The sequence below is a fragment of the Saccostrea echinata genome, unplaced genomic scaffold (genome assembly GCF_033153115.1).
Source record: "Saccostrea echinata isolate AGI-Se365-2 ecotype Australia unplaced genomic scaffold, CSIRO_AGI_Sech_v1 ptg000053l, whole genome shotgun sequence".
NCBI classification, from domain to species: domain Eukaryota; kingdom Metazoa; phylum Mollusca; class Bivalvia; order Ostreida; family Ostreidae; genus Saccostrea; species Saccostrea echinata.
Window position 1 is genome coordinate 1,678,881 of NW_026889802.1, and position 17,945 is coordinate 1,696,825.

Below are 17,945 nucleotides of genomic sequence, written 5' to 3' on the forward strand. Positions count from 1 at the left end.
CTTCAGTTTTCTCATGGAGAACCATTTAATGGGAGATAAACTGTCCTCTTGTAAGGATTTATAATATATTGTAAAGTTTACGAGATTTTTCGAGAGTATTGTCATCTGCATAATTATAGAGGGTACATTTTTAACAAAGATAAAAACAAATCATTAATAAAAATATTGAAAAATACAGGTCCAAGAATGGATCCCTGTGGTACACATTTCAGAATATCCAGCATTTCCCTTAAGTGAGAACCAATTTTTACATATTATTTCCTATTTGATAGATAGCTATTCAACAGATCTAATGCTGGTTTGGATAAGCCATATGCTTTGAGTTTTAAAAGCAGCAGTTTTTAATCATGATGAAAAAACTTGGGGATTTTTTATTCAAAGCCACAGCTCTACGAAAATCCAATTTGTGGTTTTTTTTTTGTTTGTTTGTTTGTTTGTTTTTTTTTTTTTTTTTTTGGTTTCTTTTTTTTCATACAAAAGATTCATTTTGTTGAATGTTATTAAGCATGCATGCGCAACTTTTCATTGGTATATTTATAAATAATTTTATTTTGATTGTAACGTGTCATTTGATTGGATAAAAAAATAAGAATATATCGTATAACCTGGGTTGCCTACGTCACAATGACTTACGTCAAAAACGTATCAATCCGCTTGACGTTACGTTTAAAATACGTACAATTTGAAGGCATTTTTGAAGGAGAAATTGTCTTATTTTTTAACTCTTAATGATGGAAAATTAAATTATAAGGAATGAATTTAATAGCTACCCAAGTCATACTGGTATCGGTTTATAAAGCGTAAACTGCTCCAACTCAGGTTATACCAGTATGACTTGGGTAGCTATTAAATTCATTCCTTAAATATCTTTTTTATATTATATATGAAAATGTAAAGTACCTCGTTTTGTATTATATATTTCTATTCTGTCGATTTATAAAATCTGCTGATTGTATAAAATCCGATGACCTGTTTTTAAAGAATAAATAAAACCGAAAACTGAGACCCGTGCTTTGACAGTTTTAAGTTTAATCCGGAGCCTCATGAGACAGAATGTCATTCATGATTGTTTAGCTATATTTCCCCATCATGACCAATCCATGCATTCGTGAACACTCGTGAAATCGATGGTTCTATACCGGATGGTCTCTTCTACCTCACTGATTCTCAATGACAAATTAAATAAGTATTTATTATGGACATTATCATGTGGTTTTAGAGATCGATCTAAAGCTGCAGATATCTCGCGTTGCAAGTCATTGTCCCCATCAAAAATAAATGCTAAAAAAATTGCTGGACATCAACAAATTCAGACCTGTAGAAATCAATTTCATTTACGGTGGATGGGTGGGCACGATCTAATCAGAAAATTGTTGACAAGAAAAAAAAGTTATTAGACGTTGGGGTGAGGGGGGGGGGGGGGTTACAACCGAAATTTACCATTGGTAAATGTTAAAATATTGTATAAAATGATTTGACAAAATTACCCCCTCCCCTTTTCCTGTTCCCTGGGTCTGTCTACTGTGACGTATATCTGTCATTTTCACCAACCCCTTTCAAAAAATTAAATTACAGATTGAAATATAGAGTTAGCGAACAGTATTCAAGCTCAAAGTCCATTTAAACAATACACATCGGGAGCAGAGCAAACACGGACCTCCAAAAACATCAGAGGTGGGATCAGGTGCCATGGAGGAGTGAGCATCCCCTGTCGACCCGTCACACCCGCCGTGTGCTCCTTGTCATGATCAGGAAAAATCCGTAGACAATTCAGTGTGTAAATAATGGCCTAACAAATAGTATGAAAAACATCAGTCAGCATTTGACTAAATGATAGGTTGTATTTGCTGACAAGGTCATTGTATCGACCATAAAACTTGCGAAATAATGATTTCAAACGAGACTGTTGATATCCTTGTTTCGTCAACTTGTTTGACAATAGTTTGCTTCGTTTTAGAAATTTACGCAGAGCATGCTCTTGCGTATCGAATCAACTGGGAGACAAAAACCCCATATGCAGGTGATAAGGGTATATTGCTACATAGGTAGGGGAAATATGAATGGAAGTAACAATTTTTAATTGATAATACGTCGTCGATATATCTAAATGTCGAGTTGAAGGCCGCAGCAAGTGTTGTCTTCTTCTCATGTAGAAGTTTTTGAATAAATTCTGCTTCATATGAATATAAAGATAGATTTGCTGATAAGGGCGCACAATTGGTACCCATGAGAATTCCAACAGACTTGATCTCCAAAAATTACCTGGATATTGTCAATCAGAAACTGAAGCATCTTTTTAATATCAACTTCAGAGTACTTGCGTGTAAAATCAGAATGTTTTTTAACAAAATAATTTTGCAAATGACCAATGACAAGGTAAGTATATGTACGAGTTCCATTTTTATTGAAAAAGCAGCTGTATATGATTTTAAAAAAGCCTGGACTTTAATTTATAGTGGGGAATGATTGTATAAAGTGTTGAAAAGTCGTACGTTTTGATGTTATTGATTTTGTTAAAATTTTGTGATTTCAAATTTTCGAAAAGTTTCCTCTGAGTTTGTAAGTATCCACATCAGAACACAGAAGACAACCAAACCGAACATTCCGTGTAGCCCCCTAGTAAGAATAATCTAACTGTGTCTCGGGACAAACCCCCCACCACATCTAGCATTATTTAAAACGGGTTTGCAATGCCCGGAATTAATATGCATAATAATTTTTTTTTTCCTCTATTCATTCCACCCAAAGGTTTCTCTCAAATTTCTTTTACCGAAAACCAGATATGGGGATTAAGCATACAGGTGTACAGATTACTCAAACAGAAATGTGAAATGCTACACTAAGAGAGCAACTTTATAAATATAGGCCGCCTACAACAAGTACCAGTAGAGCTTCTGTCCTTTTAGAGACGTCTAGTTTATTTTAGGGAATACATTTCAATTAGCTGCAATAATGTAGCCATCTCTATGGTGGCATATTTATGCAATCCAGATAATTTTTGTCAGCAGAAATACCCCACCTTTCCATTGTTTTCCTTCTTATTTTTTGTTACGCTGATATATCTGACATGCAAATATTTTAGAGCCTCTCCCGGAACATCAGATTTAAAAAAAATGGAGAGGTCTACATTATATGCAGCTAACATATCAAGTGTCTCTCTTTCAATTGAAGGATTTTTGTCCACCCCTTTTTACGTTTAAAATCATTGTTTTTCGTATTTTCAAATGTTCCCTCCACGCAGACGTCAATTTGGAACCGGATGTGTACACTACGATCTCTGGGAAACGTTTTCATATGCTTGTCGTTGGTTGCAACATACAACATACACGATGTTAACATGAAATTGGATAATATATAAGTAAGAGATAATTTTTAGGGGTTGTTTTATTAAAAGCTATTGAGATGGTGAAAGAAAAGCCAAATTCGATAAGAACTTATGACAAGGATGGATTCAGACGGCGAGCAGCATGCTTGTGCTTTAAAGATCATAAAGAGGAGGAGGTGAGATTTTTTTTTAAAAAAAATTTCATTTAGTAGATATGTTAAATATAGTACTATTTGATAATACTTGAAACATTTGTAAGATAAAAAAAAATGAGAGCATTTTTCATGACAGTATGAGTTACTCATGATAGAATTATTTTAAAAGAAAAAATCAACATGTTTCATCAGTGAAAAGTAGCATTTAAAAGATGATAATGATAATTTAAATTAAAAAAAAAAACATTCGTGCTATATTTATTCGAAATAAATATCTATTTTTAATACGACGTCAATGGAAACATTAGAGCTCGGTTTCGTATGATTGATTGTAATGTTTTGTTTTGACATTGAGGACATGAGTTGCACGACCGATTGGGAATATTCTCCAGAACATTTGATGAAGTCGTTCCCATTTTGTGGAATAACTTTATGACAACACCTTCGTTTTAGTTTGCTTATCTATTTCTCTACAGCTAAAATGTCAACAATTGGAGTACCAGCAATTTCTTCACTCATGATCACTTAGTTTATATTATGTGCTGATTTGTTTCTGACCAATCAGCACTTAGTTTTAGCTCTTAAATGCTAATTATAGAAAAGCACATGTGTTTATAGCACCTGTATTCTAGTGTAAATATTGCCATTATCATAGCGTTTACCCAATGATAACAAATTTGATAGAATAATAAACAGAACTGACAGTTTTTCTTCACAGTATACTTCTATAAATTTATGCTAAAAAGAAAGTTCACAATATAATGTCAAGTAGCCACTTAGTGAAAAATCATACATTAAATGAAATGTAATATAGGAGCTTTTATTTCATTTTCCTGTATGTCTGACCACATATATGACAGAGTTGGTGATAAATTATGAGTGCATGTGTACAATTTGCAGTGAAGAATATATTAATTAACGACAGAGAGAAAGTGCAGAACATTGACATGATTAATGAGAACTAGCATTATGACAACATGAAAAGGGGGTTACAATAACTATCCTGTTAATGTGTAAAGTTAATGTGTACTCATTATCAAATTATTTATTTATAAATAAATAAAGTTAACACTGTCCATGCAAAGCAAATGATAAACCTTAAAACCCAGTTAAATAACCCATCCCTTCATCATAACTTTATAAAAATGAATCATAATTAAACCCTTTGTGTGCTGATGTAATTTAAAGGTGAGTACCGGTAGTCCAAAAAAAAAAAAAAAAAAAAAAAAAGAACAGTTGTTTTAGAATATTGATATATTGATTATATTGACATATTTGAATGCCAATATTTTAAATTTTGACAACCAATGCTTGAATGATGGCATATATGAAGCAAATACTCCTTTTTTAGATGTATTATTTTTTTTAAAAGCTTATATTTTATGTTGCCATGGTAACAAATACAACATGTACATATAAATGTGCAGTTTTCAATCTAATAAAGGAAAAGTACTTGTGCTTTTACACAAAATGTAGAATTATCTATTTATCCTCAATTCATCATCCATTCAAATAAATTTGAATGAATTATTTTTTATTTATTTATTTTTTTTTTTTTTTGGTTTGCTAGCTGTATTTATTTGCACTGAACTTTTTGGTATCTCTTGCAATTCATCAAGTGCTGAAAAAAGGGGTTCACCTTTATGTGGCAAATCTTTTTTGTTTACTATACAAAATTTCCTGGTGCTATACTATTTATTTTTTTTTCAGATTAGACTTTATTCCAATCACTTTGAGTCACTATTAAGCATTACTGAAATTTTTATTTCTTGTCGTCCCCACCTTTTACTTTAGTTTTCGAAACCTTTTGAATTGTTTGCCACAAACACCTATATTAATCAAGGTTTTATGATTATCTTTTTATAACTCTCAGTTCTTGTTCTATGAAATTGTTCTTTTTCTTAAATCTAAATCAATTTTACAGCTTCTTCTTGTGACAAGCAGCAAAGATAGGGAAAAATGGGTGGTGCCAGGTGGTGGAATGGAGCCCACTGAAGAATCACAAACTACAGCTGAAAGAGAAGCTCTAGAGGAAGCAGGGGTCAGGGGTACACTGGGGAGATACCTGGGCATGTTTGAGGTAATGTGGTAGAAATGCTAGGCAGGGGGGTGTAGGAGCAATGGACATATATCAGGGTATGTGTGTGACAGATCTAGGTCTTGTAGAGAAAGAAAATGTGGGTATACTTGGTCATGTTTGAGTTGTATTCAAAGGTGTCTAAATGAATTGAAACAAGTCTGCTTTGATAAAATTTAGACACTTTTCTTGTTCTTTGCCTTTAGCAATTAAAATGTCTACCAAAGAACATATCGAAGACAGTTTGTACTTATTTTCAAAGAAGATCATAAGTTGCTGAATACAAAATTAAAGTGATTTACTGTTGGTGTATTACATACAAAAGTTACGCAGAAAGTGCAAGATAAAAAACAATATGGCTCTATCTACTGGATTACCTGATGGGGCCACATGTTGCACTGATTGACAGCAGTTATATCCCTTAGTTACTGTCGTTATCTCCCCTGTATACAGTACTAAAAAATGAGTTCACAAAAGCAGATGCTCTGTTTAACAATCTCTCAGTAGGGCTTTAATATCATCAACATTTTCTGGAAATGGAAACATTAATATCTTAGAATTTTTCTTTAGAGTTATAATCACTTTTCTCTGAGATATTACAACAGAGCTGCATGCCACTGATATTAAAAAATGTGCCCTAGATAAAGTGACATAAATTACCTCATAATCAAGATACTTAATCACTCTGCATGTTAATCACTCAGGATGTGTAAGCCAGTTCTAACACATTCTAAAATCAACACAAAACTTAGGTGTTGAGTGCATATTTTACAATATGTACATGTTTTTATATAAAGTTGAAGACTTTGAAGAAATATTTGTATTAAAGAGAAAAATAAAATCTGATTGATTTTGAATTAATATTTATTCAAAAATACAATATAAACTCCAGACAATAGTATGTCACAAAATGGAGAGTTCCCACTCCTCCTCAACACATTTTTTATTGTCTTATGCACTTAATCTCTGATCTTAGCAAAAACATTGGATATCATTAATATCTGAAATTTTGGCAATAACAGAATTCATTGAACCAGAATTTATTAGATTATCTCTGAAGCTGATAGTGTCACTAATAAAGACTCCCTATTTGTGTAAACGAACTGAAGAAGTTATTGAACTGATAATTACTTTATTGATTTCCTTTCTCAAAGAATATTAAAACACAGTATTCTATCACTGAGTTCTGGGACCATTTTATCATCAGAAGATTACATGTATCCTGCAGAACTGGAATGGTATCCCAATTTTTATTAGACTGAAACAGTATTATAAAGTTAGTTTTAGCATTCCAGGCAGATAGAGACGTACAGCAAAATGTGGGTTGCCAACTGGTGAAAGCTACCGCTGTCTATACCCATAATGATATAAAAAGCTTATGTGTCTACCATGTTTGTCAAATACATCTATGTCAGCAGAAATGAATGAATTTCAATTGAAGAGTGAGTGCTTGCCAACATTCAATCTGTTGGTTTCCCCCTAGGAATCTGTCAGTAAGGTATCGGAATCTACACATTGTTTTCATTACACATCTGGTCATGACTAGTAATGCTGGATCCATTGTGTTGATTACTAAAACTGCATCAGATAAATATATTTTTGTTAATTAAAAAAAAAAGAAAGATTTTTTGCATGATTTTGTTAAAGAATTGATTTCTTTTTAAAGAGCAAATTGTTTCAGAAGTGTTGAAAATTTGTGGAAGATTCTCTATGGAAAGCATTTTACGGGCAACAGTTTAATCGAATCATCATCCCAGGTGATCACTTATAAACCCGGGTCTGGCATATATAAGAGGAATATTATTTTGATTGATTGATTGATTGTATGTTGTTTTACGTCCCATTCGAGAATTTTTCACTCATATAGAGACGTCACCAAATACCGGTGAAGGGCTTCAAATTTTGACCTTTACTTGGCACTCAGGGACATTGAGCAGTGAGGGATCTTTATCGTGCCAACCCCTGCCGTGACACGGGGCCTCGGTTTTTAAGGTCTCATCCGAAGGACCCGCAACTTTCACTTCAAGTGCCGAGCGCATTGCGAAGGAACAGTTGCTACCCATTTTTTATCGACTTAGGTCAGTCGCGGCCGAGATTCGAACTCACAACCTCCCGATCACGAAGCGAGCGCTTTATTATTTTGAAAATCACGCATTCTTTGGCATTTTTACTCGAGCAGAGCTGTTATGAAAAATATTCTCTTCTTTCATTTTTTTAGGTCACCTTTTTGTCCCTCGTCATTTGTCACGTCCTGCATTTACATTGGAACGTTTTCAACTTATTCTCTGGAACTGCTGAATCAATAACAACCAGTTTTGGCATATATCATCTCTGGATGAAGGGAAACCCAAATTTAAAATTTCATGCCCCCCCCCTCCATTGAGCCCTCTACCAAAATTGTAAAACTCACAGCCTCTGGGTCAGGGGGTTCAGGTGTTCAGATGAGGCTCTATTGATCAAATGGTGAAAATGCATAATCTTTGGTATGCACGAGTTACGAGTTAACAAATGGAGAGGAAAACAAATAGAAAGGAAGATATACCTGTGATCTTATCTGCATAATCTTTATTTTGCCCTTGGGTATTTTAGCAGACAAACTAAGTGCATGGATATGATAAGCAGGGACACCTCTTCTAAAATTATGAAATTCAAAGCCCCTGAGTAAGGGGTTCTGGTTTTAGGGTGGGGCTTTATTGGTCATAAAGTGAAAATGTATATTTTATTCTTTAAAAATCTTCTTATCTGCTCCTTGGTATTTTGCAAACAAACTGTGTGTATGGTTATGATGAGCAAGGGTGCCTCCTCTGAAATAGTGAATTTCATGACCCCTGGACAGAGGTTCTGGTGTTGGGGTGGGACTCTATTAATTATATAGTGAAAATGCATTAATTCTTCTCTGCTCCTTGGTATTTGGTTATTGGTCACTTTTTGAAGTGTAAGTACAGTTGAAACAACTTGTCGTTACCCAGCCTGTCCTGTATTTCTTTCATGATATTAATGTAATTATTGTGAACAGATTTGAATGTGTATCTTAACCCTGTCTTTCCTTGGCAGTAACCTATCAAATTATGTTATTAAACAAACATTATAAATTTAGTGATAGTTAAGACTTGGTTCTGATTTTGGTGACAAAGCAGAATGAACTCATGTCACATCTGGTCTGAACAATTGTCAAATAATGTCTCTAATATCTAAGCATATTTCATATGGATTTCTTACTTTTTTGTTGTCTATTGAAATTAAAATAATAAAAATATAAATAATAAGAAAATGTGTAAAGTAAAACATGCTTTTTCATAGCAAACACACTTATAATGAATCAATGCTAACAGCAAAGTAATATTTATTCCCTGTGGCTTTGAAATATATTTTAAACTTAATTAATATAAATTACGATTCAACTTCCTAGTCTGTATGTAGTCATAATGTTTGTTTGTTTTTTTTCCTAATTGTCTGTTATTTTGATTTTGACCTCTTTTTGATACTTATTGGTATGTTTTAAAAAGCTGTTCATCATACAGGTGATTATTGATCAGAAGTTTTTATTGCATACTTGTCAATCATTGAAAGTCAGAAAATCTTTCAGTATCCCATAAAAGATGAACTTTAATTTGAAAAATGCTTGAGTCTTGTTGCTTATTGCTAATCTAAATCTTACCCAAGGTTACAAGAGACACTCACCCTTCAACCATCTTATCCCTGAAAACATTCAAATCACAATGCTAAGATAACATGAAGGTTGTATAAAACTATCACTGGAAATGATTCATAGAAAATGATTGAGTAGATGTTGAATAATCTTTGTTGTAAAAAAAAAAAGATGAATGTCAGTATAGATTGTTTTTATTTGTTTCAGAACAAAGAGAAAAAACACAGGACCTGGTTGTATGTGTTTTATGTCAATGAGTTGCTTGATGATTGGGAAGATAAAAAGTCAATGGGTGAGTGACCTTGAAGCAAGTTCTGAGATAACTGAAGTGTTCATATTTAGCTCTACTGGTCAGAGACCAGGAGAGATGATGTTATCCTTCTTTCTGTCCATTTGTCGGTTTGTCCATAAACATTTTTTCAAAATGCTACTCCTCCTCCATTTTGGCTAAATTTTAATAAAACTTGGTACACAAGTAAACCATACTAAGCTAAATAATTCTATGTATTACATTTTTATTTCAACAAACGGTGTTTCCATTACCGGTAATTATTAAATAAAACAGAAAATTCTTTCAAAACAGTACTTCTCCTTTTGTTTTTGTCCAATTTTAATAAGACTTGTATAAGACAAGTACATGTATATTACACTAAGATGCATAATTCTTTTTATTGGTTTATGATGTCAACAAATGGTGTTGCCATGGTTACTAAAATTAAAAATTGCTGTGAAATTCTTTTAAAATGCTATTGTTCCTATAGTTTTGGCCTAATTTCAAAAAGACTTGTTACACAAATACTCTATGCTTAGAAACATAATTCTTTTTATTGAATTTTGGTGTTTTGGTACACTTGTACACAATTAGACTATACAAAGGTACACCAAGTACACACCACTAGAGCTGCGGTTTTATGAGAGACCTGGTTTTGTTAAATGAGCATCTTTTGGAAAGAAAGCATAGTTAAAAGACATTTTCCGCAAATGTTAAAATTGTCAGAATTTCAGGGCAAAATAACTCCATCTCTATGATAATTGAAGTAAACTATTTTTTTTTTAATGATTTTTTTTTAGATTTGTTTATACATGTATAAATGTAAAAAAAAAATTCCCCATGAATTAAGAGAAAGGTAATTAATGTTGTTATTAACATGAATAAAATTGACATAAGCAGTCCTAATACATGTAGTAAATTCTAGACATGTGTTCCCCTTTATAATATTCTTAGCTGTCTTTATAGAAAGACATTACAAGTGTCGTTATTCTTTGTGCTTAGTGTCCACCCATCCAAGATTATTTATTAAAAAATCTATCAGCCATGATTTGTATGACGAAGATTCAAGATAAACTGTTTTAATACAAAACATAAATGTTGATGAACTGGTGATCTCGATTTCAATTTTCGGTTGATTATTTTTACGTTAACATATGCGAGCCATCTGATGATTGTCTACACATGACCTATCTTTCAGTATTCAAATAGTGGGTCCTACTGTACATACACTGTAAGAGAAGGAAGTTCTACTGTATACATAAAAGAAAGGAGAGCAAATTTGCAAAACACTTAAAGAGGATGTTTTCTTGTATTTCAGGAGTCAATAAACTTTTTAAAATTAATTTTCAATGATGAGGAGAAAATCATGCTAACTTGTTTGTCATCTTTTAAACTTGTTTATGTGTTATCTGTAAACTTTTCAAATCTTCAACTTATTCTACAGAACCCCAGATTAATTTCAACCAAAAGTGGGACACAGGATCCATGATCTGCAAAGATTCAATTTGTTTAGTTTTTTTCAAATAGGGGAGAGGGGTTTCAAGGGGAGATAATGAATGAAAAATTAGTAGAAGTAGGGTGTCAGTGGTGTAAAATAAAAATCTTTTTTTTTCAAGAACACCAAGGCCAGAAAAGACAAAATTTGAATGAAAAGTTTGCAGTTGTATGTATATTTGTTAAAATCATAGTCCCCATTTCCAGTGTGGGGTTAATAAAAGATCAAAGATTTACAATGGGATTTTTTTTTATTGCTCTAAGACAAAGCAGCACCACAGCCAGGGGTCAAATCTTTATGTAGCTTTTTAGTATAGATTAAGATTTGTCCAAATCATAACTGTTGGGGCTAGGGTGGGGCCAGAATAGGGCACAAAAGTTTGACATATTGAGATACTGGAAAATATTCTGATTATTTTTGTTCTCAAGAACATCAAGAACACTCTTAGACTAAATTAATAGTTAAGCATCCTTACGTAGTGTAGATTTAGCTTTGGTCAAATTATGGCACTAGGGTCAAGAATCAGGCAACAATTGGGTATAAAATCATTTCATGAAATATTTAGAAAAAGCATGTTTAAGCAGAGCCACACTTGCATACCCCTTTACATAGAAGTCTACTGTTTTTTTTTATTCCATCTCTTTCCTACTACTTATAATCATATCTTATACTTTTTTCTACAAAATCCATTTTTGGTTCACTTGGGAAGCGATTTTGGAAACCACTCTCTTATAAAATCTCATTGGTTTTTAGCTCACCTGAGCTGAAATCTAAAGTGAGGTTTTCTGATCACATTTTTTTGGCATCCATCTGTCTGTCTGTAAATTTTTCATATCTTCAACTTCTTCTCAAGAGCCACTTGGCCAATTTCAACCAAACTTGCCACAAAGAATCTCTGTGAAGGGGATTCAAGTTTGATCAAATGAATGGCCACACCCCCTTTCAAGGGGAGATAATTAAGAATTAGTGAAAATTTGGTGGCATCATTTAAAAATCTCAAGAATCACTGGGCCCAAAAGCTGAAACTGTGAAACTTTCATTACATAGTGTAGATTCAAATTTGTTCAAATCATGACCCTGGGGGTAGGGTAGGGCCACAATGGGGGATCAAATTTTTACATAGGAATATATAGGAATAAAATCTTTAAGAATCTTCTTCTCAAGGACAACAAAGCCATGATTAGTCATATTGATATGGAAGCATCCTCAGGTAGTTTAGATTCAAGTTTGTCCAAATCATGACCCCTTGGGGTAGGTTGGGGCCACAATGGGAGATCGAAGTTTTACATAGGAATATATAGGGGAAAATTTTTGTGCTTAGACACAGATTTGAACTTAATATTTTCTCAAATTTTCTGTATAATATCACGACTTATATATTGCAATAGCATTCACATGAAAATATAATTAAAAACTTATTTTATCTGGAAATTATTGGAACTACGAATTCTGGGACGCGTTTGATTAACACATCTTTGCACTTACACATATTTTAACTTTATCCTTAATATTTGAGAAGAGAAGCGATTTTGTTATGTATTAATGAAAAATATTACATCTTTAATCCAGAAAATTCAGAGAAGAAATGTTCGAAAGCAAAACCATCTCACCAGTATTTTCAGTCCGTGCTCTGTGATGTGTACAGAGTTTAACAAATTGAACACACTCGTGAAACGTAAACTGTTTTTGTAAACAAGGCACAAGTAATAGTTATTGTATATGTATTATGGTGTATCCTGATTTATTTGGACGAAGGGCGGTGACGAGTGCGAAGCATGAGTCTCCGCCCCTTCGTCCAACTAAATCAGGATACACCATAATAAATATTCAATAACTTTCTTGTATCATGGCCAATCAAAATATCAATAATTGTCTTGTGACCGGTGTTCGATGCGTGATTTTTAATAAGACCAATAAAAAATCTAGTTTTTGTCAGGTGACTACGTGCAAATTCTCTCCTTCCCACCACTATTTTTTCTAATACGCACTTTTTGCCCGTGTTTCAACGGTAGAGGATGTCGGACTGCAGCTTTCCAACTGTGAACACAGACGATTTACGAGATTTAGGCCTCGATTTTTTATTTGCTGTTCCTGAGAAGAAGATTTTTAAAAATTTTTCCTATATATTTCTATGTAAAACTTTGATCCTCCTTATCGAATGATGATGACTTAATTTTATCTCAGGCCTGCGAAGAAATAGAAATGAACTATTGTTTTGGAGAAATTAAACTTGAGGATTTCGACATGGATTTTGACGCAGACCCAGGAAATCTAATGAATTTTGACTTGAGCCTTGAGACAGAGAATGGCGGGGTTCGTGACGTAGATATGGAAACAAAAAATGAATGTGTTCAAAATTTCGAAGTACCACGATTTGGTTTTGAAGTTGAAGAGGAGGAAATTCAAGCGTTGATAGAGAGTCAAGAAAATCTCAACACGAAAAAAAATACACGTCGGTCATTTAATATTTTTGAAAGTTGGCGGCGTGAATGAAATGCGCAGTGTCAAGGGCAAGAACTCTTTATACCAGAAATCGAAACTATGGACGCGGTGCAGCTGAACTTTTATTTAGGAAGGTTTATTATGAGAGTACGTAGAAAAGATGGCAATGAATATCCTGCAAAAACATTGTACTACATTAGCTGTGGCATTTTAAGATATTTACGGGATCGTGAAATTTATGACAAGAACTTTCTCGATGCGGCGGATCCAAGATTTGCAGGGTTCCGTAAAATATTGGACAGTAAAATGAAGGACGCATTTAGCAGAGGAGTTGGGGGAAAACGAAAACAAGCAGATCCCATACTTCCTGAAGATGAGGCTACAATCTGGGAGAAAGGGATTTTCGGGATGAACAATGCAGAAATCCTTCAGAACACTGTGTTTTATTACAGTTGCAAGTTCTTTGGATTAAGGGGTCATGACGAACATCATTCTCTCCAATGTGACCAGTTTTTTCTTGGTGAGGATAATAGGGGGAAATTCATCGAATTCACAGGCAGATCAACAAAGACCTTCAAGGGAGGACTAAGTCACAAGGAACTACACAACAAGCAAATACGGCACTACTGTCAGCCCGGTAAGTCCCTTCCCCGCTTTTTATTTATTGTATATATTGTAGTTTGAGCAGGTGTTGATCCAGAAATTTTTTCCAGGGAGGGGAGGGTCCAACCCAGTCAAAAAAATAAATTTTCAACCCATAAATTTCTTGACAAGCAAGGAAAAAAAAAAAAAAACAAGTCTATTGTCAAGCGTGAAAAAAATCTATTTCGTAGGGGTATTGAGGGGGTCAACACTGATTTTCTAAGGGGTGTCGAAAGTCTTTTTTTTTTATCTGCTTCAGTATATACATTTGATAACGATGCAAATTCCGGGGGGGGGGGGGGGGGGTTCCAGATCTCCTTCTGGATCCGCGCATGTTGAGGTTACTGTTTGCATTTTATATCAAAATACTGTGTTTTCTTTTTTTTATCTCAACTCCTAAAATTAATTTTAAAAAAATGTGTCGTTGTTTATGCAAAGCTTTAATATATTTGAACGTATTTTTTCAGGGGAGCGATGCATGGCTGATTTTTTTAAAGTATACCTAGATGTTCTGGGAAACGAAGGATCGTTTTACCGCCGCCCACTGGCAGGCTCGCCCCCTCGTTATGGCTCGCAATTAGTCGGTGTTAATAAATTAAAATCCCTGATGAAGGTAATCTGTGAAAAAGCAGGTCTGAAGGGAAACTATACAAACCATTCAGGAAAAAGAACATGCGCAACGGCACTCTATCAAAACGGAGTCGAGGAACAGGAGATTATGGGTAGAACGGGGCATCGGTCAGAAATGGGAGTGCGGGCCTACAAACGTGGAAATGCAGAGATTGCGTGCAAAAGTTTTAAATCCCCCAGAACCTAAATTGCCGAAGAAAGAACCCAAGGATGCCCCTGGACCTCTGTTGGATATATCTACATCTAATAAAATGAACGTTCATGACAAAGTGGAAGTTTTGGGTCAGACCGGTGGTAGCAGTACATTTAACAACTGCACTTTCATTTCGTATTAAACCGTTTAAACTGTTGAAAGTATTTTGGGATACATGACTGTGTGTTCAATTAAAAAAAACCCTTTATTTCAGTGACAAAAGTATTATCTTTATGTTAAAAAACATTTTATTCTGTAAATTCAAATTAAAAAAATTAAAACGTTGAAATTGCCTAAGTGTTCAATAATTTATTTACACGGCACAGTTTTTGCTGGCTCCGCCCATCGGTGTATCTCCAGTTATTGTACACTTGACTTCAAAGGAAAAACACCACAGCCATGATACAAGCTCTGTTATTGTTAATGTTTACAATTCACCGGGTGTGTTCAGTTATTAAACTCTGCACACACCACTGAGCACGGACTTACAATACTGTGAGTGGGTTTTGCTTTCGAACATTTCTACTCTGAATTTTCTGGGGTATAGTTTTAATATTTTTCATTAATACACAACAAAATTGCCACTTTTCTTAAGTATTAAGAATAAAATTAAAATATGTGAAAGCGCAAGGATGTGTCAATCCAACGTATCCAGAAATTCGAAGCTTTAATAACTTCAAGATGAAATAAGATTTTTATTATATCCAAGTAACTATGAAATGCTATAGCAACATGTAAGTCATGAAATTATACAGAAAATTTGAGAAAATATTAACTTCAAATCTGTGTCCAAGCACCTTTAATATGCAAGCATCCTCAGATTTGTAGATTCCAATCCAATTTGCTCAAATCATGGCCCCAGTAGGGTAAGGCCAAAATAGGAGATCAAGGTTTTAGTACCTTCAAAGATATAGGGAAAAAAATTATAAAACATCTTCTCCTCAAGAACAGACTCGGGGATTAGAGTTTTGAATGGAAATATTTGGGGAAAATATTTATAAAAACTTTTATTTAAAAACGAATGACTTGGGATGGGGAGAAGAAAGAACAGCAAGGCTGTAATTAGTGATATTAAAAAAAGCAAGCACCCTTAGGTTGTGATTTGGTAAACAAGATGTGTTTGTGAAACACTGATGTCCCCATATGGCAACTTATAGCAAAGGTTAAACTTTCTCAAATGCATATCAAATATGTTGGTACCCAAAGTAAAGTCTTGTCTCGAGGAATAAACCTGTGAAATATGAAAGCCTTTGTAGCAACCATTGAATAGATATGGAAAAAGTTAAAGTTTTTCAAAAGTAAGTCAAACATCAAGGTCAAATGGTCAAAATTAATGGTGCCCAAGGAAAGGCCTTCTCACAAGAAATATACAGGTGAAATATGAAAACCAAAGCACCAATCATTCAAAAGTTATGACCAAGGTTAAAGTTTTTCAAAAGTAGGTCAAACTCCAAGGTCAAGGTCAATGGATTACAATTGTTGGTATCCAAAGGAAGGTCTTGTCACAAGGAATAAACATGTTAAATATGAAAGCCCTAGCACCAACTTTTCAAAAGTTGTGTCCAAGGTTAAGTTTTCCAAAAGTAGGTCAAACTCCAAGGTCAAGGTCAAAGAGTCAAAATTGTTGGTATCCAAAGGAAGGTCTTGTCACAAGGATTACATATTTGAAGAATGAAAGCCCTAGAACCATCCATTCAAAAGTTATGGCCAAGGTTAAAGTTTTCCAAAAGTAAGTCAAACTCCAAGGTCAAGGTCAAAGGGTCAAAGTTGTTGGTATCCAAAGGAAGGTCTTATTACAAGGATTACACATGTGAAGTATGAAAGCCGTAGCACCAATAGTTCAAAAGTTATATCCAAGGTTAAAGTTTTCCAAAAGTAGGTCAAACTCCAAGGTCAAGGTCAAAAGTTCAAAGTTGTTGGTATCCAAAGGAAGGTCTTGTCACAAGGATTACACATGTGAAGTATGAAAGCCATAGCACCAATTGTTCAAAAGTTATGACCAAGGTTAAAGTTTTGCAAAATGGATCAAACTCCAAGGTCAAAAGGTCAAATATTATGGTACCCCAAAAAAGGTCTCGTCACAAGGAATACATGTGAAATATGAAAGCCATAGCTCCATGAACTAATTAAAAGTTATTGGCAATGTTAAAGTTTTTGCAGACAAACAGACAGACAGACAGAACAGACATGGCAAGAACTATATACCCCCAAATCTTTGATACGGGGGCATAAAAATAAACCTTTTACAATCTCCTCAAGAAAAGGAAGGCATTAATATGCATGCAAGTATCCTCCAGTGGTGCAGATTCTAGTTTGTTCAAATCATGGGGGTAAGTTTGGACCACAATTCTGAGAAACAAAGTTTTTGGAAAATATATATATATAGGGAAAAATCTTTAAAATTATCCTCTCATGAACAGTAGGGCCATGATTCATGATTGCCAATCTGTGGTCCTCAGGGGTATGGTGGGGCCACAATAGGGGGATCAAGTTGTATAAACTTCAGAAAAAGAGATGGCTGTTGTACATTTAGCCAGGATTCATATTGATGGAGTGAATATTCCAGTCGATTAAGTGATAAAACATCATATACAAGAGTTATTTGCTTCCAAGTAATTCAATATAGATTGCTTTTTTCTCAGTTCTGCCCTCAGCATCAAAGTGAATTATTTGTGTGGATTTCTGCCCCAGTATTAGCAGACTGCATTCTATTAATCCCTTTTCGCTCTTCCCATCTGTTTCTATCTGGTGCATCAGATAATTTCATATGTTCCTCTATTGCAGGATAAAAAAAAATCAAAGTAATTTAAACTATTTTTAGATGTGTGTGCCTCATGAAATATTAATGGCAGAAGATACGTTTCACGTATTGATTTTCCATGAAATTTTATCATTTGAATGTCAAGTATTAAGAATTCCTGCTTCTTTCTGCGATACATTAACTGTGTTTTCTTCATTTTGTTACCTGGTTATAAGTGGCATAGGACCTATAGATACTAGTTAACGTACATATATACATATACATGTATTTTCCATTTATCCTAGCATCAGACATAAGAAATCTCA

General features: G+C 34.0%; 1 protein-coding gene across 2 annotated transcripts in view; it reads left to right on the plus strand.

The window, feature by feature from the left end:
* Positions 1 to 3,255: 3,255 nt before the first annotated feature.
* Positions 3,256 to 17,945, plus strand: part of LOC133204390 (diphosphoinositol polyphosphate phosphohydrolase 1-like) — a 49,938-nt gene continuing 35,248 nt past the window's right edge. Inside the window, exons 1-3 of one of the 2 annotated variants that reach the window (XM_061340111.1) lie at positions 3,256 to 3,501; positions 5,405 to 5,560; positions 9,414 to 9,498. In XM_061340111.1, coding sequence (XP_061196095.1) covers positions 3,403 to 3,501; positions 5,405 to 5,560; positions 9,414 to 9,498 — 340 coding nt within the window. In that variant the 5' untranslated portion in view covers positions 3,256 to 3,402. The remainder of the gene's footprint in view (positions 3,502 to 5,404; positions 5,561 to 9,413; positions 9,499 to 17,945) is intronic. The other variant, XM_061340110.1, reaches the window with a different exon arrangement.